General features: G+C 32.0%; 1 protein-coding gene and 1 pseudogene across 1 annotated transcript; one reads left to right on the top strand and one right to left on the bottom strand.

Annotated features, from left to right (window-relative positions):
• Positions 1-4665: 4665 nt before the first annotated feature.
• On the top strand, positions 4666-10346 carry LOC125823257 (putative late blight resistance protein homolog R1B-17). Its single transcript, XM_049502656.1, has 2 exons — positions 4666-5172; positions 8154-10346. Exons 1-2 carry the CDS (start codon positions 4705-4707, stop codon positions 10344-10346), a joined length of 2661 nt encoding a protein of 886 aa, XP_049358613.1. The 5' UTR covers positions 4666-4704.
• A 7900-nt stretch (positions 10347-18246) lies between these two features.
• Positions 18247-22364, bottom strand: LOC125823239 (putative late blight resistance protein homolog R1A-3; annotated as a pseudogene).
• Positions 22365-23712: the final 1348 nt, after the last annotated feature.

The following is a 23712-nucleotide window of genomic DNA, read 5'->3' as shown; positions in this document are numbered from 1 at the left end:
TCAATTGGTCGGCTGACCTAAGCTTCTCAACATTCGCTTCTATAATATAGTTATATATAATTATTGGGTTTAAATATCTTACCTAGGACAAATCTATTAAAAAGATAATTTTCAATTGGTTTATCACAGTCTAGATCTAAAATAGACCAGCTTAATACATTTTTATACTCTATGTCAGGTAGGCCGGTTTAAAATCGAATCAAAAAAAAGTTATTGGTTTAACGGCGGTTCGATAACGGTTTTAATTTTTTTAATTATCAGGTTATTGATTTTTAATGGATTGAGGTTCCCAATAGTAAATTAATAAATTATATTTATATCATTCAATATATAAATTTCTTGACTTAGCATTTAGTTTCATATTTTTATTTCTTGCAGTCTCAAACTTTTGATTATTCTACAATGTATTAGTGTTGTTTTTGAGCGAGATATAATCTATCAACTCATGTGCATAGTTTATTTGATTTGTCACCATGTTTTTAAGTGATTTTTAATTATTTATTTGTTATGTCAAATCTTAACGGTTAAACCGATAACGATAAATCTATAACTCAATATTTTATGGTTCTTAATGATTTAACATATCTACAAATCGATAACCGACAAGTCAAACCGATAAACTTCAAAACCAAATCGATTGATAGGAATAATAAGAATAATTCTGTCAAAAATATTTTAATCAAGTTGGCCACCTTCCCAAGAATCTCTCCGTTAAATAAAGGACCTCGTAATAAAATTATTTATTTATTTTAACATAACTTTTATTTTATTTAAATATTAGTGTTGGATAATAAAATTTTTAAATTTAATTATATTTTTAATTTGGAAAATAATATTTTTCAGTTTATCTTCACTTTTAAAATTGTATTTAAATGTATTTAAGTATGAGCATTATTCCTAATATTATGTGCAAAAAAAATATAGTGAAATATAACTCCATCTTTCACTCGATTCCACAAAATTTAGATAAAGAAAATATTTAAAATCTACTATTAAACGCCTTTTAAATTAACCCGGAAATATCAACTGACAAATGCTTATCCGTTTGCAAATATATTTATCACTTCGAGTCGAAAAACTTTGAAACTTGATTTTAATAATTCAAAATACATGTAAACTTAAACTGATAAATTTCAAATCTAGACTTTGATTAGACTAGCTAGTTGAATGTTCACATTAAGGCTTGTATGTGATTTGCAAATTATACAAATTTGTCTTAGGTTTACCAAAACAAATATTAATTGTCATAATCGGTTGGCCATTTCAATTCAATTGTAATGTGTAAATAAGCGAGAATTCATATGGTTATATATTAAACAAATAAAAGATTCTTCAAAAAGTCTCTTTATTTTACTTCTTGTTATGAAAAAACAAATATTATATCAGTTAAGATTTCTTATTGCATGCAAAAATTTTGGTGTTGTCTTTTCTAGCTAATTGCGCCATAAAATTGTAAAGAGTTCTAGATGCAAGTGTTTCCTTACATGTAATTTGTTCCAAATGTATTGTATCATCTTCAACTTTATCATCAACATTGTGCTTCTAATGATATCCACAATTTGTTCTAAGCTCTTGACCTCTTAACCTGTATCATTTTCACTCATCCAATAGGTTATTAACGTCCATTTTGTTGCGGTAATCGAAATCATTAATCATGAAGTTCTGACGTTTTTACAAGTGGGTTCTTTCAAATTCGTTGAGATTTCATTCCTGAATAATTTTTTTGGTGTCGGAAAACTCTTTAAATTAATATTAGATTAAATAATACCTCTACAAAATAATAATATTTTATGATCCAGCCAATATTAATTTAGAGGTTTTGCTATACTATTATTTTCATCTTTAATATTCTTGTCTTATTCACTTTGGTTTTAGGCCAAACACATATACGACCCCTCTAACTTGCCCTTATTTTTCATTTTGGCACTTCAACTTAGGCTTGTTCCATTTTAACCCTTAAATTTCATTTTTTATGTACCATTTTAACATGAAATACTATTTTTATGATTTCTTTATTTTTATATATATTCTTCAATTGCAACTTCTTATTTTAAATCGACATGTGTTAGTTAATTTTAGTTTAAATTTTTTTTAACAAAAACTAATTCTTTTTTTTTAAAAATAATTTCTTTTTAAGAGTTTTATGTATTTTTACGTGAAAAATAACCGACGAAATTGTGTTGGTTTTCTTTCTTAAAAATCACCGACAATCTAACAAATTAAAGTCAGTAGAGTTTTAACATTTTTTAGTAGAGTTATTAGCAACGAACAAGAGTCTTTTTTACTCATATTGAAGATGAGTTTTTTTATTCGTAATGATTTATATTAAAAATAAAAAGTGAGTATTTGCGTTAAATTTAAATAGCCTAGATGATAAGAAATAATAAATAAGTAGTGTTATTTAATTTAATTGAATATTTAAGAAAGAAAATCAAAGAACTTTCGTCAATTTACTTTCATGCAAAAATACAGAGAAATCTCAAAAAATAATATTATTGTTTGAAAAGTTTTATGTTCATTCGCGAATGTTTTATTTGTTTACGAAAATTAATAGACACGCGTCTATTTTTTTAAAATAAAAAATTGCAATTGAAGAACATAAATAAATAAAAAATCATAAAAATTGGTATTAGTGTTTAAATGGTACAAAAAAAATGGAGTTTAAGGGTTAAAATGAAACACGGCTAAGTTGGAGTGCCAAAATGAAAAATGAGGGCAAGTTTGAGGGGTTGTGTATGTGTTTGGCCTTGGTTTTATGACAAAAAAAACAATTATTTTATCTCCCCACCTCCTTGGGCATTCCATAACCCACCACATGTGATAGTTTTTTGTCCTACTCCAATTGACGCGTCTTTTGGCAAGGCAAAAACTTTTTTTAGTTGTCTTGGCTATATGTATGGACTTGGACAAAAAAAAAATTACGAGCTAATTTTTGATGTTGAGTTAGGGTCAGGTGTCATATTTTTACATAAACTCATTTTACAACAAATAAATAAATAAAATTGCTTTAATTGTTTAACGGCAATAAAATAATTATTGTTATATTATATTTAGCGGCAATAATAAATATGTGTCTTTATAACCAACACTCTATATAAGTATCACTGAAAGCTTTAGCGATTTTGAATACAATACCATTAACTCAATTACCTCTAAATATTTTTTCTTTTGCTATTGTGAGTAGTAGTACTCCCTCCGTCCAACAATAGTTGTCCACTATACTCAAAATAGTTGTCCAACAGTACTTGTCTAATTTAGAAAATCAAGCGATAATTTACCTTATTAAATATTATTTATCATATAACACATTTTCCAAAGCATTAAATTTAATAAAGTCAAAGGATAATATTGTAATAGGAAAAATCATTTTGGCCAGAATGATAAAATAACATATTTCACACTATGTTATTTTACTTTTTTGAACATTTTTATCCTTTTAAATTTAATACCTTTTAATTAAAAAATGAAAAAAAAAACTCAGTTTATTTTAAAATAAAAAGGATTTTATAGACTTTTTTAATTTCTGGCCAATTTTTCTGACCATTTAGCATTTCTCATGGTAATATTACCTATATTATTTATTGTTTCTTAAGACCATCTCCAACCCAACACCAAATTCCAAATTCTTATTTGGTGTAAAATTTGGTGTTTTGGAGCTCAAATTCAACACCAAATTCCAAATTCTTATTTGGTGTAAAATTTGGTGTTTTGGAGCTCAAATTCAACACCAAATTTTACACCATTTTGGTGTGTGAATAGTGTTACACCAAATTTGGTGTAACACTATTCATCACACCAATTCACTTTATTGAATATTTAATATTATTTCATTATACAAAAAATTTAATTAAACATTATATAAATTGTATGTTTAATTAAATTTCTTGTATATTTTATATAATATTGATTTTAGACATAAAAGTTAACTTTCTTTATAAATTAATCTTTCTATATATGACTTTTTAAAAAATTAAATTTATGTTAATTCTACTATAAATTATAATTGGATATAACTACAATTAACCTTCACAAAAATTAAAAATACAGACATATAAATTATTAAACAAATAATACAAACTACTTAAAAATAACCAAAAATAATAAACACTCAACAAAGTAGTAATTGACATACATCAAATATTTTTATATCAAACGACTATAAAGAAAATAATATGAATTATATATGGTGAATGTTTTAGAAAAAAATTGTTTTCTGAAATAAGAAATAATAATATAATAATGAAGAGAGAAAAATATATTCATTTTTAGTATAAAATTTGGTACAGTGAATTGGAATTGATTTACACTAAAATAGTGTTAACACCAAGTTTAGTGTTTGGATTGGAGATGGCCTAAGGAGTATGTCAAATCAATAGTAGACAACTATTATCGGATCAAGGGAGTAATTCTCAATTGTTTTCAAGCTTTCCAACAACACCCATTTATTTTCAAGTTTTTCGACCAATGTGAACCTCTTTCCAACAACACTTAATTTGTTTTCTAGTTATTTATTCAAACTTTAGCTGTGATTGGATTATTAAATTGTTGATGTTGCTCCTAGTTGTATTATATTATATTAAGAAATAATACTAAAAGACTTAATTCAGAAATACAAAAGAGTCAACTTAAGTAAATATATTCCACATCTTCGTATACACAACTATGGCAGTATACTATTCTTCTTCATCAAATTAATTCTCAGAAATGGATCCGTTTACGGCCGCTGCATTAACCACGGCGGTGACAGCCACCGTGAGCCTTCTGGTGGAGAACTTGTCGCATCTTATAAGTTATAATTGGAAGTTGTATACAGGATTGAAGAAATCGTGTGAAGATTTGTTTGATGAAGTGAAGCGATTAAATGCATTCTTAGTCGATAACGCGAATCAGAGAAGCAATAGTACACAATGGGAGGTACTAGTCGATAAAATTCGACGTACAGTATATAAAGCAGAGGATGTTGTTGATAAATTATTGATTCAGGCCAAGATAGACCAAGAGAGTAGTATAGCTAAAAAATTGATTCACAAAACTTACAAAAACAGGAATTTTACAGAGGAAATCAATGAGATACTTGAAGAGGTGAGGAAAATCCTTGATGAAAATCAACATTTGTTTGAGGCCAACCCAATGATTGATCATCATGCTGAAAAAGTTGTCCAGGAGGAACAGGTTCGTTTATGAAATCTGCACAAAATTTCAATGCTTATGCGATTTTTTAATTTTTGAGATCTCAATCATTAAGCTGATTTGTTTTCAAGATTTGAATTCAGATCTTAATTATTAAGGGTGTGTTTGGCATGAAGGAAAATGTTTTTTTGAAATATTTTTCCAAAATACTTTTTTTTGTGTGGTGGGGGACGCGGGGTTAGAATATGGGATGGGGTAAATAATGAAATTTTAAAAATTTAAAATATTTTTCCAAAATATGTTTTTTGTGTGTGGGGGGAGGGGGTAGGGATGGTAGGGGTTGGATGAGGTAAAAATAATTTATTTTTTTTTGTTTGGGGGGAGGGGGAGTTGGTTTGGGGGTAGGGGTAAAATATATTTGTAGTTTAAAAATAAAAAAATAAAAAAAATGGTCGGGTACGGGGTACGGAGTAGGGTAAGAAAAAAAATATTGCAATTTAAGGATGAAGTAGAGTTTTGGAAAATATTTTCCTTAATTTTTTAAATGAAGTCATTTTCCTTAAATTTGAGGAAAACAAGTTAATTTGGAAAACATTTAAGCCAACCAAACATGAGAAAATTGGAAAACAATTTCCAGAAAATATTTTCCTTCATACCAAACACGCCCTAAGATTGTTGGTTTTTCTTATTTTACAACCACTTAATGAGTTTCAATAAGTATGATCAGTGGCGAATTTAGAGCCAAAAAATAGGGCACCGGCACCCGTGGTCTATTCGTAAAATTAGATATTTTATATGTATATTTTTTAAGATTTTGTATAATATTATATTCTAGCACCTATACTACAAGAAGTCTAAATGGTCCACATGGTTAAATGTTAAGCTTTTGACCTTGAGGATTAAGGATCAATTCTCACTTCAATACATTTTACTTGGTGTACCCATATTCGAAAAATCCTAGATTCGCCTCTGAGTATGATGAGTAAGATCTATGATAAAGTCTTAATATCATTTAGATGTCTATTTAAGAATTTTTACAAAGATGACAATTCACTATTACTCTATTTACTTTGACCTACTACCTGCAACTAACATTTTAGTCACAACTGCCACCACCGTCAATCACACCACCTATCATCAACAACCACCATCCTCAGCCCAACCATAACCGCCAATACTGTCAATCATACCACCTATCACCACAATCAATATCGTTAATCTCCAAAATTAATTATCATTATCATTAGCCATCATTAGCCATCATTTGCAATCATCACTATCCTCAATCAGATTTCAATTATTAATTAATCGGTCTGTTTTCATGATTTGAATTCAGATCTTAATTGTCAAGTGTGTTGGTCTTTCTTATTTTACAACCACTTAATGGGTATAATTGAGTAAGATCTATCACAAAGTCCTAATATCATTAAGACGTTTATTTAAGAATTTCCACAAAGATGACAGTTCACTGTTACTTCATCTACTTTCACCCACCATCCGCCATCCACAAGTATCATATTAGTCACAACTACCACCACCGTCAATCACACCACCTAGCATCCACAACCACCATCCTCAGTCCAACCACAACCACTAGTACCGTCAAACACCAAATTATTCGTCATTATCATTAACCATTATTTGCAACCATCACTATCAACCATTATTACATCCACTAATCACTATCGATAATTTCCACCATTGGTCAACATTATATATTGTTGACCTCCATCATCATTCACCACACCATTTATTATCAGTATCATTCTACTATTAACTATCAACCGCCACCAACAACAACCACGGTTAATCACTACTGCCAACCACTATATGGTAAAGATATTGTCCACAACCACTATCATCACTGAACACTATCCAAAATTGACACACTCAATCACTATCGTTAGTTATTACCACCATCAATTGTCATATAAAATTTCATATTTTCTTGTAGTAAAAGATGGGGATTGAAAATATAAAGAGTAAAATAGACAATGCATAGAATAAGGGGTTTGAGGACATATTTTTCATAGTTGAGGGGGAGTTTGATTTTTAAAGCAAAATTGGGGATAGAAATAATATTCGCCCAATGTAAATATATGTACAACAATAATAAATTTGGTGACTACACAAATCCTAGCACCAGCATGCATCAGTCATCTCCTCAAGTACTAAAAAAATGCTAGAGCTCAGCCCACTAATTACAATCACTTGCTCTGAGGCGAACTCAAGATTTGAAGATTTCAGGTGCATCAATATTATCTGAACTCCAATATGAGCTTTAAGATAAACTTAAAAAATAAAAACAATAAAATAATGTTGTAGCTGGATTCGAACCTAAGTCATGTGTGTGGTTCCTCTAGCTTGTACCAGCAGCAAAATGGCAAACCTATACCCTTCATGGGTGCACGTTAATTATATCCTAATTTATGTCAGTTTCTCAAAATAGATATACACCTATACACATGATTTTTTCCGAAGTTAACGGGTGCATGTGCACCCCTTGCTCCTGCAACACCACCAGTCCATAATAAATACTTTTCTTATATTCGAAAATTATTTAGCTTTAAGGTGTGTTTGGTACAAAGGAAAATAATATTTTGTGGAATATAACTAGTTTTTTTTTTACTTTCTAACGGTAGGTGTGTAAGCAAAAATATGTTGTCCAAGATAATTTATATGTAATCTAGCAAATATTACGGTGATGGGACGGGGATCGAAGGAGACAATGAACTTCTAATGCTATTTTGTAACTTGTTTTCTACTCCACTAGAAAAAAAAACATTTTTCTAATTTTTAAGAAACCGTTTTCCCAGAAAAAATACCAATTCAAACATTTACCTGTCTATATTTGGATAGGCAGGTATACAATTTGACATAACACATTGAAAATGAACTTTCACACATGGATTGGCACATGATCATAGCTTATTTGGTACCTGTCTAGAATGTAGATAGAGTAATTTCTTGTTATGATATAATCAAGACAAGTACTCTTAATAACTTGTTTGTCCATATTAAAGGGTTCGTCATTGGAAAATCACGAAGTGGTTGGATTTGATGAGGAAGCAACAAAAGTGATCAATCGTCTGGTTGAAGGAGCAGAGTGTCTAGATGTTATCCCCGTTGTAGGAATGCCAGGACTTGGTAAAACCACACTGGCAAGAAAAATCTATAATGATCCTAAGATTTCGCGAGAATTTTTCAGTTACATTTGGGTTTTCATCGGACAATCAACGTGTGTAAAACGGGATATCCTTTTTAATATTCTGAAAGGGTTCACAAATTCCTTTGATGAATTCAAAAACAGAAATGAGGCAGACATAACTCAGGAAATACGTAAGCGTGTGGCTAATGGAGGTAAATGTCTCATTGTCTTGGATGATGTGTGGGATCCAAATGTTGTAGATTTTGTCAAGACAGTTTTCCCTGATAATAAAAAAGCCCACAGGATCATGATGACCACTCGACACGAAGACATTGCTAGATCTGTCAATAAATATCCCCACAATCTGAAATTTCTGGATGGAGATGAAAGTTTCCAGCTGCTAGAAAAGAGAGCTTTTGGCGTTAGCCGTTGTCCTGTTGAGTTAGTAGAACATGGAGAAGCCATTGTAGCAAAATGTAGTGGAGTACCACTTACAATTGTGGTAATTGCAGGAGCTTTAAGAGGTCGTACGAGCGAAATTGATTGGAAAGTAGTTAGGGAAAATGTAGGGAAACACCTTATACAAGAAGACAAACTTCAGAGATGTGTGAATGTCGTGAGACTGAGTTACAATCATTTGCCACAAGAAAAAAAGGCTTGCTTCTTGTATTTTGGTGCCTTTCCTCAAGGATTTGATATCCCCGCTTGGAAATTGATTCGACTCTGGATTGCTGAGGGACTCATAATGTCCAAGTTGTCGGGCAACGAAATTGAAGAGATAGCAGAGTATTATCTCAATGACTTTGCCAACAGGAACTTAGTGATGGTTATGGGAAAGAGGTCTAACGGTCGAATAAAAACTTGTCGTGTTCACGACATGTTACATGAGTTTTGCGTTGAAGAGGCTACTAGATTGACTCTTTTCAAACAAGTATGTCTCACATCTGATCAAGACATACAAAACTCAATTACTTGTCGTCGAGTGTCTATTCAATCATCTGTTCCTCAAAATTTCATCTCAAAAAAGACAGTTGAAGAACATGTTCGGTCATTGTTATGTTTTTCCTCAAAACAAAAACAAGTTGACTTTTCTAACATCGACGTCAAACACATCCCTAACGCATTTCCACTTATGAGAGTCTTAGACATTGAATCCCTCAAGTTTAGTATTCCCAGGGAATTTTACCAGCTATTGCACTTGAGGTATATTGCTATCTCAGGTGATTTCAAGGAACTTCCTAAACTCTTCACTTCTTTCTGTAATGCACAAACTCTTATTCTGAATACTTCCAAGCCCACCCTTGATATAAAAGCTGACATATGGAACATGCCACGTTTACGCCATCTGCGCACCAACAAACCTGCAATCTTACCACCCCCTACATGTAGTAGTAGTAGTACAAATTCTTGTTTATTGCAAACTCTATCTCTGGTTACACCAGAAAGCTGCAAGGGAAATGTTCTTTCAAAGGCTGGTAATGTCAAAAAATTGAATATTGAAGGTAATTTGACGCCTTTTCTTGAAACTAGCAAGAGTGAATTTTTCAGCAATTTTCAAGTGCTAAAGCTCCTGGAAAGTTTAACACTGCTAAACGATGATAAGAGTAATAAATCTCTTCACCTTCCGTCAGCATTCTCTGAATGTTTACCAAATTTGAAGAAGTTAACTCTATCAAAAACAAGGTTTGACTGGAACCAGGCATATAGATTGGGGCAGGTGAAAAATCTCCAGGTCCTAAAATTGAAAGAAAATGCATTCACAGGGCCGTCCTGGAAGATGGAGCCGGGAGGTTTCAAGAAACTTCTGGTCTTGTGGATTGAAATGGCAGATTTCGTGTCGTGGGAGGCATCAAACTGTCCCTTCCCAAGACTTAGGAGCCTTGTCCTGATCTCCTGTCTTAATCTTGAGGCTGTGCCACTTGAGCTTGCCGATTTGGATAACCTTCAAGAGATGACACTGGACAACACAAGCAAAGCAAGCGAATCTGCAAGAGAAATAGAACGCGAGAAAAAGAAGAAGCAAGCTGATCCAGAAAGCGGCAAATTCAAGGTCACTATTCCCTACTGAAGCTGATTTCAATGCCACAAAGTGTAGTTGTTATGAGGTTAGTCCAATTCTCTCCATCTCGTATCATTAAATATCGAATAAGACATTTTTCAATAAGATTGCATCTATCCCTATAGTCTCTATACGCAGAAATTAGAGGTAGCAGTGAGCCAAAGGTCTATCGGAAACAACCTCTCTTCCTTTGAGGTAAGGTTCCTCTCCAGACTCTAATTTGTGGGACTAACTGAATATGTTGTTGCATCGTGGGTTTCGCACTTTGCTGAAACATTAAATTGGGCAACATTACTTTGTTATACTACTAATACAAAATTTAGGTGCCTTTATATTAAACATAGATTATATTCAATTATTTTCGTGTTCGTCACATTCCTCTCCTATTTTTCTCTTGTTTTCCTCCTTTTTGCTGGAGAGTATCGAGGCATGATGATGCATTTGCAGTCTCAGTTCATCTGATTACTAGTTCCAATAAAGAAACTTGTTACAAGTATTGTTTCTGATTCAAACATTTTCAAGTTTGAAATCATTTCCCTGGATGGTTCTGGAGATGTTTTAAATTAATGTTTTGAGTGTTTTCTTTCATGTAATCTGTTCCGAACAAGTATTTTTTGTGTTTTCTTTCAGTACTGGATAATTTGTGTAATCTGTAGTTAATATTTGGATATCTATGTATTGTTCAAAGACATGTTATTTGTTAGTTATGAATCTTATTTCGTGTGTAATCTCTCTGATATATGTCCCAATTGGCCTGAATCTGATGAAGAATAGTAACCGAATGTATTGGCCAAACGTCATTTTTTAAACATGGTCATCAATGGACAATTGACACTTTTTTCAGAACATGGTAGTTTCTAAAGTGAAGAAGGCAATTACCACTATTACTATTGTTGACATCCAATTTTGGACCTCCACAATATATATTTTCTTAAATTCCAAACGATTTGAAATAATTAGTTTTTATAAAGTTCGATTTTTTTTTTCAAGTTACTTTTAAGTATTTTTTTTATTTCTATGATTTTTAAGTAATATATATACTTTACATAATTATGTATATAATTAGTATATTTCATAAATATTCGAAAGTCATCTAAAAATAAATAAAAAAAATTTTGTTTTGTTTAAATATTTTACTAAGTAGTTTAGTTATATAATAGTTTGTATTTTTGAATTAATTATTTTGCAATGGAGTTAATTATTTTGTTTTGTTAATATTAAGAAGCTTGTAAATTAGTTATATTTATTTATCCTATTTGAAACTCTAGCCAAATCTACCAAAATTAAATCTTTTGATTATTTTTTAAATTCGTTTGGTTAAATTGTTAATTAACTCAATCTCAATTTTAGCCAAGTCTCACCAATTCATCCAATCCTTCATGAGACCAAGTTTGGGCCCTTCTTAAATTTCCAGCAAGCCCAGGCCCCATCCCGAATTCCTGCTCACTTAAGTAAGGAGGAATTGACATAGTTAGACAAGTGTTACATACAATTGACAACATATAGCCCAATATTAATTAGCAATTAATAAACAAATAAAAAATTGGCACATGTTAGCCTAAAAGTAATATATACATTTTCTAAATTATTTTTAAAATAATAAAAGATATTTAATATCATCTCTCTTCTAACTTCCAACCATTACTCCTTAAAACTAGCAAAAGATTATTTAGAATTATCTCTCCTTTCAAATTATTATGTATTTTTAAAAAATAATAAAAGAAAATTAATTACATCTTTCTTCTAACTTCCAACCATTTCTCCTTAAAACTAGCAAAAGATTATTCCTCTCTCCTTTCAAATTATTTCGTATTTTAAAAAATAATAAAAGAAAATTAATACCATCTCTATTCTATCTTCCAATCATTTCCACTTAAAACTAGCAAAATACTATTTAGACTAATATCTTTTCTTAAAATTAGCAAATAATATTTTGATTATGATTATTCTTATTTCAAAGGTATTCCTATGAGTTCATTACTTGGCAATTATTTTGCCTTTGAACTCAATCCATATTGGATACATTTGTTTGTATTCATAATAAATTGGTATACATTTATATTTATTTGCATTAATATCTTCCAAATTTTACATATGTATACATTTGTATTGGATGCATTCATCCATATTCATTTATAAACTAGTATACATTTGTTCGTATTCATAATAAATTTGTATACATTTATTTGCATTAATATCTTTCAAATTTACATAAGTATACATTTGTATTGGATACATTCGTCTATATTCATTTATAAATTGGTATACATTTGTTTGCATTAGTATCTTTCCAATTTTCAATAGGTATACAGTTGCTTGCATTACTATTTTGGAATGCAATCAACAAAATTCATTAACAAATTTAGAAAATTTTACATTGTTACGTGTTCGTTTGTATTCATTAACAAATTTAGATACATTTGTTGGAGAAAAAATAAATATTCATTATCAAATTCAATCAATGAAATTCAATAATTTAAAAAATTGTCATAAATATATTTATTAAAAATTGAAAAAACGTCAATTCCAGAAATCACGAAACTTTGCAATTTTTTGGGGAAGAAAACGTTGTAGAATTATAATACAAATACGAAAGTTTTTCAAAAGAAAAAAAATCTTGCATCTAACTACAAGATAAAGAATGTAGAAAATTTCAACTTTTTTTTTAAAAATAACCCAAACAATCAATATAAAAAAAATTGGTATGATTTGATTTACTTATTGTGAAGAGTTATTGTTGTGTTATTAAAAAACATGAGTGTGTTATCAATCAGTCTGCTTTGCTTATATTCCGTTCTGTCTTTGATTATCATCTTCTCCTGGTTTGTTGTTGTGTTGTTCATTTCGAGTCAGTCCTAGCATGATTTATCGAATTAGTATGTCCCAGTTGTTGTTTACCATTCTGTATTACCACAAGTTTATTGGGCGTGAGTTTAGTTTGTTGTTCTTTATCTCGGGTCAATTAAAGTATAGTGTGGCTGCCTTTGCTAATGGTGATATGTAATTCACTTATGCATTTTTGAAATGGTCTGTTAACTTTCTGTTAAGCACTTAGCAAACTTGATTTTGCTTATCCGTTTCTCTGTTTATTAGATAGCATGTAATCCCTCCGCCCTTGATTGCTCGCTATGACAAAAGATAAGACTGTAGCTTCTTGTGATTAATGTATGGTTAGATCTTTATATTTTGGTAATGCATCCTTATATTGATTGAGTTCTTCGTGGTTAGAATAATCGTCAGCCTAGATGTAGACAGAGGTTTCAGTTTTGCTGCTTCATGTGATTGTCTAGGGTCTCTAGTTATGCATGAAAAGACAATGTTTCTTCTCATTGCCTTTAGTTTAGATTTTCATTATAAGAAGTGTCTCTTCATGCCTAGTTCTGTTAAGTTCATCAACATAGTTTTAATTTTAACTAGTAAGCATTCGTAGTTTGCCCACAATCAAGAATAATTAACTTTGAGTAGTGACTAATTACATGTTAGTATATACATTCTTGAGTTAGTGTGCATTTTCCCAGTGAATTAATTTATCCTTCCTGCATTTGTGTTGATTGAATTATATACTAACTCCCTTCCCTTACTTCGTTTTGCATGTGAAATCTGCCTAAGTTCTACATGAACTCCTATGTCCTCCCTTGCATCTCGAAATAGGCCCAGGAGGCCCAATTCTTTATCGAGTCAGCCGACCATAGATATCGAAGAACATGTCTCAAAAATCGGCGTGCAAGTGTTTGGAGCTGCTAAATGAAATCGTATGTACTAGTGTACACCTAGTGTATGCGGAAATGGGGAGATGGGCCCCGAATTTCGATTTTGTATTTTGCTACTTTGGGCCAAAACCCCTTTGTCTTGCTTATTACTATTTTAGGACAGGTAAAAGAATTGGGCCTAACCCAAAGGAAAAACATTTTCTTGATGTTAGACTAGGACATGTGCAAGTGACTCAAATGGGCCAAAGGCCCAAAATGAGATTAGGCCCAAGTACTGGCCAGACGGACAGAAAACCAGACTTGGGCCCATTCTTTATTACTTATGTTTTATATTTGCTTACTTGTCATTATTCGCATTGTTTAATTAGTTTTAAGGTTGTTACAATTTAATTTTCCCCAAAGGATAGCCATTTCAAATTAATTTTTTTTAAAAAATTAGGTAAGCACACATTTTTCCTTGACTTTTAAAAAAAAACATATTTTCAGAAGATAATTAACTTAAGTAGTATCTTAAATATTTTTTTTCCCCTTGAGATTACTTTAAACTTTCAAAATTCTTTATTTTCCCAACTTAATTAAGCATGTCTTTAATTAGTCAAATAGTTACTTACTGGATAACCGTGTGTCAGCGGGCATTTCGAGTGCTTTCAAACCCTTCCCGAAATGCTAATATGAACTCTGACCCCCCTTTAACATTTTCATTAGATTTCTGTTTTAATTTTTTTGAAAATATAGTTTTCTTGATTTTTCTTTAAAAATTAAGTGGCAACTCTTAAAAATCCGTTGTTTCTTTTTTAAATAAAACAACTATGAACGGTTGGATGGCATTGTAGGAACAAGTGTACTACCAACAAGGATTGTGGTGGAGTAGTACGTACTTCTTGATCCTTAATCAAAAGGATACACAAAATAGGGAATGTTCTTAACGTAGGTAGAGTAGATGTCGATCCCTTCGGTTAGCTTCTATGTTTACTTCTTTAGATTTTGAATCCCCATAGTGAAAATTATGGTTCCACCACTGAATGTGAGACTTATCGAGCCTAGGTACTCTCGTTTATCTTGATGTCAACAAAACTCCTTTTTTCCACAATTAGAACAATTGTTGAGACTAATAAGATGATGAGCTCGCACTGGCATACTAACCACAGGGTTAAAATGGAAGGAAGTTAAAAGTTTGGATAAATTAAATGGAAAATGTTCAAATATGCATTCAACGTTGAGAAAAAACTTATCTACGCTATTTATTAAAAGTTTGGTTCATCTATGTCATTTTCGTTTGAAAAAAAAAGATTCATCCATGTCATTATTCATTAACTGAAAAAAAAATTGGCTTTGCAAAATCATTTTTTGCACATGATCAATTATGATGTCATTAATTAAATAATGTTTTTAAAGGGGAAAGGCTCAAAATTTATGTCATCGAACTTTGAGAAAAAAAATTATTTATGCCATCCGTTAAAAGTTCGGCTCATCTATGTCATTTCAGTTAACAAATAATGGCATGAATGAGTTTTTTTCTCAAACGAAAATGACACAGATGAACCAAACTTTTAACATTTTATTTATGTCCTAAAATATTGTTCTTAAGGGGTGTATTAGACCCTCAACAATTTACCTAATATGGACTAAAAAAATAGTACAGAACAATATTTTACATACATACGTCATATAATTTTTTCCGCGAATAATATTCGTGTGACTACCCTTCATATAGCTCCATGAGCAAAACTTGAAAACCAACATAAAATCAGGGCCTTATGTTTAATAAGGGAACTTACATATAAATTTCACTAGTTTAGGAGTTCATTACTTAGATACACTCTAGTTTACAATATTATGTATCTTATCAAAATTTGGTGCGTCTAGACAGAGGCGGAGCCAGAGTTAGGAGTTTGGGGGTTCTATATCAATTTTGTTAGGGGTTCACAAGTTAATATACATATATTTATTTAATTTTCTAATACAAATATAGGGTCTACGAAAAAGCTAGTGGGTTCGTCCGAATCCACAAACCCCCACCTAGCTCCTCCTCTGACCATAAGACAGGTCATGTAAGGTAGATTAGATTCGACAATCTTAAATATTGGAGTATGTCCTTAGTCGAGATACGATATTATTAACAATTATTAACTTTTGGTAGAAATTAGAATAATATCGTAAAGTCATAGAAGAAGAGGAATGCCATTATAAAGGGAACAATGTGTATACTTGAAGGTTAGTAAACTCATTTTGCTCAATAATGAAAGTTAAGATCGATTAGAGTAGACCTTACATTTCAGATAATCCAAACAAGTCATTAAGTTATTGGATGGATCCTTCTGTTTCAACTTTTTTTTACTTCTGTTTCAACTTATATGGTATCTTTAAAAGTTAAACTTTTTAATTTTGATCATGAATTCAAATATGCAGTCTTTAAATTTTTTAAAATAAAATTTATATGAAAATTATTATAATCACAATTATTAATAATATAAAAGACATGAAGATTTTGTGATTAAAAAAAATACTTGATTCTTCAAATATGAAAGGTAGGTTAGTTTAATACATTTTTATACTCTATTCAGCACAAAGTGAAAGACAGTACTAATAATAAGAATTATTTTCTTGTTAAGAATATTTGAAATTTATGATTAAACGCTTTTTAAATTAATCCTTAAATGTCAACTGGCAAATGCTTATCCACTTGCAAATATATTTATGGACCGTCAGCAATCATTTCTATTAGAAAAAAAATACTTTGGTTTTAATAATTCAAAATAATTGTAATCTTAAATTAATCAATTTCAAATATAGACTGTGATTAGTCTAGTTGAATTATGTTCACATTAAGGCCGGTGTGATCTGTGATTTGCAAATTATACAGATTTGTCTTATGTGAAATATTAAACATTAAGCCCTTATTTTATATTAGGCCGGAAAAATTATCTAAATACACAATGTATTTTATTGTATTTTCTAAAATTTCCTACCCTTTGAATTTTTTTACAAAATCTCTATTCTCTCCTATTTCCGGATTCATCACTTTACATGATGTATCGGGGCGTTTGAGTGATGTATCCGAAATGAACACAATGTATCGGGATGTATTTGAAACCGGGATGCGATGTGTTGGGACATTTTGGGATGTATCCGGATCCTACCAAATTTAAGGGATTTTTGTAAATTAAATAGAGGAGGAATAAAATGTAATTAGCTCTTAACACTATGATATTTGTATAAAATTTTCTTTTAATTCTTGCTCAGTGATGGAGCTGTCGTGTCCTAAGGATAGTCAGACGAATATTATTAATCGAAAAAATTATATAAGATATATAGGTAAAATATTATTTTAGATTTTTTTTTAATCCATATAAAGTGAGTTATTCAGGTATAATACATTCATTAAGATAAAAATATTTTAAAATATAAATAAAATGTTAGTTTTCACTATTGCCCTTTTCTCATAATATGTCTATTTACTAATTTTTTTAGTGGGTAAAAATTGGATTGAAAATCCTTACTACCAAAAATTCGGTGAACATTTTGACAATTTTTATCTGACTTTAATTCATATCCTTTTAAAATTGTATTTCGAAGTCCGACTGAATATGATTATGATTAGAATTTCGGTCCACACAAATTAAAAATTAGTACAAGTTTTAAACTTATTTTTAATATGAGATTATATTTTGAAGGTATAAAAGTTGTTCAATATCTAAATGATATCTTGATCAACCAACATTTATATTCATGTTGTTGTAACTTTGGTGTTTTGATGATTTTCACAAACTATGGGACCTGGTCCCATGAGTCGAGCATGTATCTCTACTGAAATGGGGAACAACCGTAAAACGTGATTGGTGAGCACGTGAAAAGAGGACAATATACTCAGCCATTGAAAGTTGTCTTTTGTCTCTCTCAAGCATAACGCAAGCTTTCAAGATTTGCAAGGGGCATGATAGAGTTATCAAGTGTTTCGTTTGTTGCGATTAAAAGATTGTATCTTGCGCGTTTCACCTTGTAAGATCCATTCTTAATCAATAAAGGAATAGATCGTTTCTTTATTACTCTAACCAACAATAAGCATAGTTAGAGTTAACTGTGTAGTATGTGATCGAAATCTATATTAACTAGAGTCAGTTGATAAAGTGTGTAATATATAGAGCTATTACTTTGACCCTTTCTGCAATAGGAGTGTTCCAGGCTGTAGAATTAAGAGTTTAATTCGTACATGGTTGATTAGAGTCTGTATTCACTTGTTGCTTGAAGATAGTGAAGGCAATTGGAAATCCTCTGAGACAGATCGTGGTTTTCTTCTCTTGAGCTAGGAGATTTCCGCGTAAAATCTCCTTGTTATTCTTATTCTGTAATATCGACCGTCCTGCATCACGCGGTGGACTCAAATCTGTCATCCAACAAAAAAAAGTTGTTAGTATAAGTTGAACTCAAACAGCAATATTTTGAGTAAGAAATTAATTATCTCTTGTTCAGTTGAGGAATCAGCTACTATATGACCTCGCCTTCTGTACCAGTTACTAATTTGGGCGTTCTGCAAATTAAATATGATGATGAAAACAAACAAATAGCTAGGGGTGAAGATGTAAGAAATTAAATTAATTACCTCAGCTGCTACATCTTCCTTAATCTCAATGTCTGAATCTCCAATGCTTAACTGCAAATAAAACGAATTACTAATGAGGCAAAGCAATACATGAAATAAAACACTAGTAATCAGATGAATTGCTCTCCCGCAATCTCAGAAACTTATTTCTTCCAAAGCTTAATACATAAATATATCCTTTAAATTGGCTTCAGCTCGAACAGCCTTTTATTGACATCCAACAGAAAGTGCTTATACCGTTTAGTAAAAATTGAACTCAAAGACGTACACATGATGATGATATGAAAACAAACACATGATTAAATAAATTAAATGAACTAGGCAGGGGTGAAGATGTAAGAAATTAACTACCTCTTCTTCGTCATACGCATATGATACATGGACATCAAGTTTGTCCTCTCCTGTGTAAGCTGCTACATCTTTCTTAATCTCCATGGCTGAATCTCCAAGGTCAGGCTTAATATAAACCACGCGAATGAACTTTAAAGTCTCTATATCCGCAAATGCAGAAGGGATCTTCATAAGCTCCTCACAGGATTCTAGTATTAATTCCTCAAGCTTGGGAAAAGTTCCCGAATCAACTTGCCATTCTGAAAATTCAGCAGATACCAACCGCAATGTCTTCAGACTTTGATATATGTCTTCACTTGCATCCCACTTCATGTCTTCAATGGAATCAGGGTCGATTAACTCCAGAATTTCAAGTTCAGGCAATGCCGCGATTGCTGACAACAAAGCAGCTCCCAGGGGAAAACCATACAACCGTAACTCTTTCAAGCTTGTAGGGAAGTGATATTCATTGGGAGGTGGGATTTTGTCTTTTAACGCTGAAGATTTGGGAACTTCTCCAGAGCATTACTTGTAGCTTCAGTATATGAGATAAGAACTTGGGATAAAGTTCAAGTCTTCTAACTTTGAATTCTCACCTTCCAATACTCTACGTGATTGATCCATAATAATGTTCCATTCGTTGTCCAATTCAAAGAAAGAACTTAAGTGGATGACACTCACATGTTTCAGCTTTGACAGTTTGAGTATTCTGGGCAGTAGTACCATGATGGGATATTCCGTTTCGATCAACAGAGTTTCCAGATTCTGGAGGTTCACCCACGACAGTGAGATAGATTTTATACTAGCCCGAATCCTTAATAACCTCAAATGAAATAGGGAGCCTATTTCTTCAACTAAAGAATCTCCCAGAATAATGTTACCCAGTTGCAACACTCTAAGAAGTCTCAAGTGTCTTGTGTGACAGATATACCTGGAGTTATTAAGACAACCGCTCACTTTCAAAGATATGAGATTCTTACTACAAGCTGAACACTTACTAGAATTGAACAAAACACATTTTTTGTGGAGTTGGTTGTTGTCAGTATGAATGGTTAGACGACGGTGTAGGAAATCCGAAGCATGAAATGGAGCACCTGAATTGACAAACTTGAAAAACTTTTCCTTTTTGGCTTTTACTGAAAAAAATTCGTGCACAACATCATGCACATAGCAAACCTTGATTGTAACAGAAAAAGGTTCACTACTCTCGCAGGGGATATGATCAATCATAATCAGACTACTGGAAATTAAAGCATCCCAGTAACTTTGAATTACTTCCTCTAAACTACTCTTGGACAGAATATCATGATCCACAAACCCTTCGGCCATCCACAACTGCATCAATGTAGAGACTGGAGTTCGTTTGTTCTTTTGAGATATTGCAAAGTACAGCAACAATGGCTTCAGGTGGTACGGTAAATGGTCATAACTTAATTGCATAACCTTCATCATCTCTAAATTGTTGTTTGCAGAAATAAAAGAATCCAGATTATGTTGAATCTTAAGCCACAAATCCTTTTTCTTTCCTTTCCTCCCTCTAACAATTACTCCAGCAATCAAAACAAGTGCCAAAGGAAGCCCTTTACATTTCTCAACAATTTTATGTCCAACTTTTGACAGCTCAGCAGGGCAACTTCCTTCATCTCCAGATACCCTTTTTTCGGATAACTCCCAACTTTTTTCAGGAGTTAAAAGCCGAAGGTGGAGAAGATCACTATGGCATTTAACTTTCAAACCTACCTCACTACTTCGGCTAGTTAAGATAATTCTATTTCCTCTCTTAACCTTTGGAAAACATGCTATTAACATCTCCCCTGTTGCAATATCCCACACATCATCCAAGACAATGAGGTACCTTTTATCGAGTAGTGCTCTTCGTAGCTTTTCAGCAAGGTCATACTCACTTTCTTTTCCTCCCGAGACAGTAACTTGCTGAAGAATCTCCCGCAACACCTTTGACTTGTTATACTTTTGGGAAACAGTGCACCAAGCACGAACATTGAAATGACTAGCAACTAATGTATTTTTATACACTTTGTTAGCCAGGGTAGTTTTACCAAGTCCTGGCATTCCTACAATCGAAATGACATCAAGCTTGGATTCATGTTCATCAAGGAGCTGATCAATGATCCAGGATTCGTCTTCCTCATGACCTACTGTTACCTCAACAAAAGATGACGAGGTTGACTCAATTGGCTCGTCGGAAGACTTTGCATCAAGGGGGTCATCTCCATTTTTATCCTCCTGCCGTAAACTGGTGACTTCTGCCACAATAAGCTTGATCTTATCAGTGACCCTCGGAAGTGAGAAGATTAAATGGGAGAGAGCTTTTTCTCTGACAAGAATGGAATTAATGACATGTTCTGCCTCATATGCCACATCTAAAGCACACACCCAACAATCGTTAACTACTTCACTAATATCATCCAATGTTTGCTTGACTTTCCCGAAAGATGATCTTATGAATTCAAGGCTTTCTTTCACCATCCCAATTTCTTTCTTAATCAGAGCAACTGAATAGACATTGGAAATGAGCAAACCAATTAAATGTCTGAGTAAAAGATTCACGAAGAGGAAACCATCATCCATAGGAAAGCGAAGTTGAGATGACTCTGGATCTTTCAGAAAAACCTGTCTGATATCTCCCTTCATTTGTTCAATTTCTTGCAACAAGTCTGGAGCTGAAAAGTCTGCTTCGTTGATATTATTCTCAGAGCTCTCGTCCAACAGCTTGCTCACCAGAATAGATATTTTCCTTGTAAGTACTCCAACATGTGCCAACATATCGTTCAATTTGTTACGATGGATAAAATACTTTGGTATATCGGTGAGAAAAATCAATAGGAACTCCATCATGACATTAATGCTTTGAGTTGGAGAGTAATTGACAGCTACCGCACCTTCCATGCGTCCTTGGATAAGAATCAGATAATTTTGAAGAATTCTTGGAAATGCTTTTAGGATTTGCTTAACCCACCCTTTTAGTTCAGTTGACCTTGGTTCTTCCTTGATTTTCATAGTAGAAAGGTATAGAATATCCAGCTCAAGAGGGATTATGTCGATGAGTAGAGAAGTGATCTTAGAAGAGCATTCAGAGACGTCATACTTGTGGAAATAGTAATCATCACCAATTTCTTCTTTACTCTTTCCAGTCCAAAGATCAAAACAGAATTGTGTTACTCTATCAACTATCATTTGGTACCGAGGATAGAGATATTCAGTTCTTGTTTTGTTGGCCGCTATGCATTCCAACTCATAGAAATCTCTCAGATGTCCGAATACTTGCCGAAGAATCATGTATTCATTCATCAGGGGGAGAAGCAAAGGAGCAGAATACTTTGGTAGATCATAGAGGTGTTTGAATAGTCTGTCCCTGTATTCAAACATTTTCTCCACTGTCGTCGTGGCTACATAATAATCATTCTCCAAACTCAATTAACTTTTCATCTCTTCCAGCAGCAGAGGGGTGAGACATTCCATGTCGTATTTCTCTAGGATTAATTTATCTTCTTCTTGATAGAAAAGTAACCAAGTAAGTTCATTGAATTTGCTTATTTTCAGTGACATCCTCTCATAAAAGTCATCTAAACTCGAATTCCCAAACAGGACAAATGTTCTTAGGAATCTCAATTCCATTCTTAGCAATTCAAGCTCTTCCCTATTTGAAGCAATGAATTCTTCTTCTTCATTCTTTATTTTGTTTAAGCCATTCAAGAAATCATCAATAAGATCCCTGATTCTTCTTCTTTCTTCCTCTAATGGCAGCTCCTAGATTAAAAAAGAAGAAGAAGTTATTCGCTTACGTAGCAAGGGCCTGATCGAGTGATCTGCAGAAGTCTTAAGTTGTCACTTGAATTAAGTGTCTGCATTTAGGCATGGTAGGAGTAATCGAGTACTGTTGATTGATCTTAATTTACTTGTTTTTAATCCCATTTAATTTTACAAATTTAACTGTTATTACACTAACTATTAATGTACGGTTGACAAAATCAGTCATGCAAAATGGCTGTATTTGCCTTTATATTCGAATAGGCGTTAACATTGCCATGTAAAAACATACTAAAATAGTAGTGTTACAATAATATGTAAAACTAATAAGTAATTACTAAAAAAATACTTAATTAATTTGGAGCATGTAAAAGGATTGGTAGACATACCTTTGATCCTCTTCTTTTTTGGACCCTCTTTGCTCTTTTTGCTCTTAATTATGTTGAATTTAACCTCTAACCATTTGAAGCATGCAAAAGGAACGGCAATTTGAAAACTAATTAATTTCTGGAGAATTGATTTTTTCAACTAATAACATGCACATTTAATAAGGAAAAAGATAATTGAAACACAAGTTAAAGGAACGGCAAGAAGCAAGAGTTAGGAATGTGATATATTTTGGTCAAATAATGTTTCTGAGAGAGCTCACATGGTATATATATACAATTTCTCAGAGAATAATATAAATAACATAAAAGATTTGCGATCAAAGAAAAAACTCACTTGATTCTTCAAATATGAAATGTGGTCACCTCAACTGACCTATTATGTTCGAATAGCTTTGATGTTTTATTGAAGATTACTGGAAATTAAAGCAAGTAAGGTTAATAGAGAATCACAACAATTTGATCCAAGAAAAGCAGGTTTCACCACCTGCTTTGAATAGCAAATTAAGCCTAGAATCTTTCGTATTTGTGCATAAATGTGTGATTGTAAAGAAGAATGAGTCAAGGGCCTTATAATTTGG

The sequence above is a fragment of the Solanum verrucosum genome, unplaced genomic scaffold (genome assembly GCF_900185275.1).
Source record: "Solanum verrucosum unplaced genomic scaffold, falcon-dt-bn FXZP01000880.1, whole genome shotgun sequence".
Lineage (NCBI taxonomy): Eukaryota > Viridiplantae > Streptophyta > Magnoliopsida > Solanales > Solanaceae > Solanum > Solanum verrucosum.
Note: the sequence above shows the minus strand (reverse complement) of the source record. Positions and strands in the feature narration are given on the sequence as shown.

Excerpts from the sequence above, each read along its gene's own strand:
- LOC125823257 (XM_049502656.1), top strand. The coding sequence starts at position 4,705 with ATGGATCCGTTTACGGCCGCTGCATTAACCACGGCGGTGACAGCCACC. Across the intron at positions 5,173-8,153 it reads AAGTTGTCCAGGAGGAACAG|GGTTCGTCATTGGAAAATCA; the intron begins GTTCGTTTATGA and ends TCCATATTAAAG.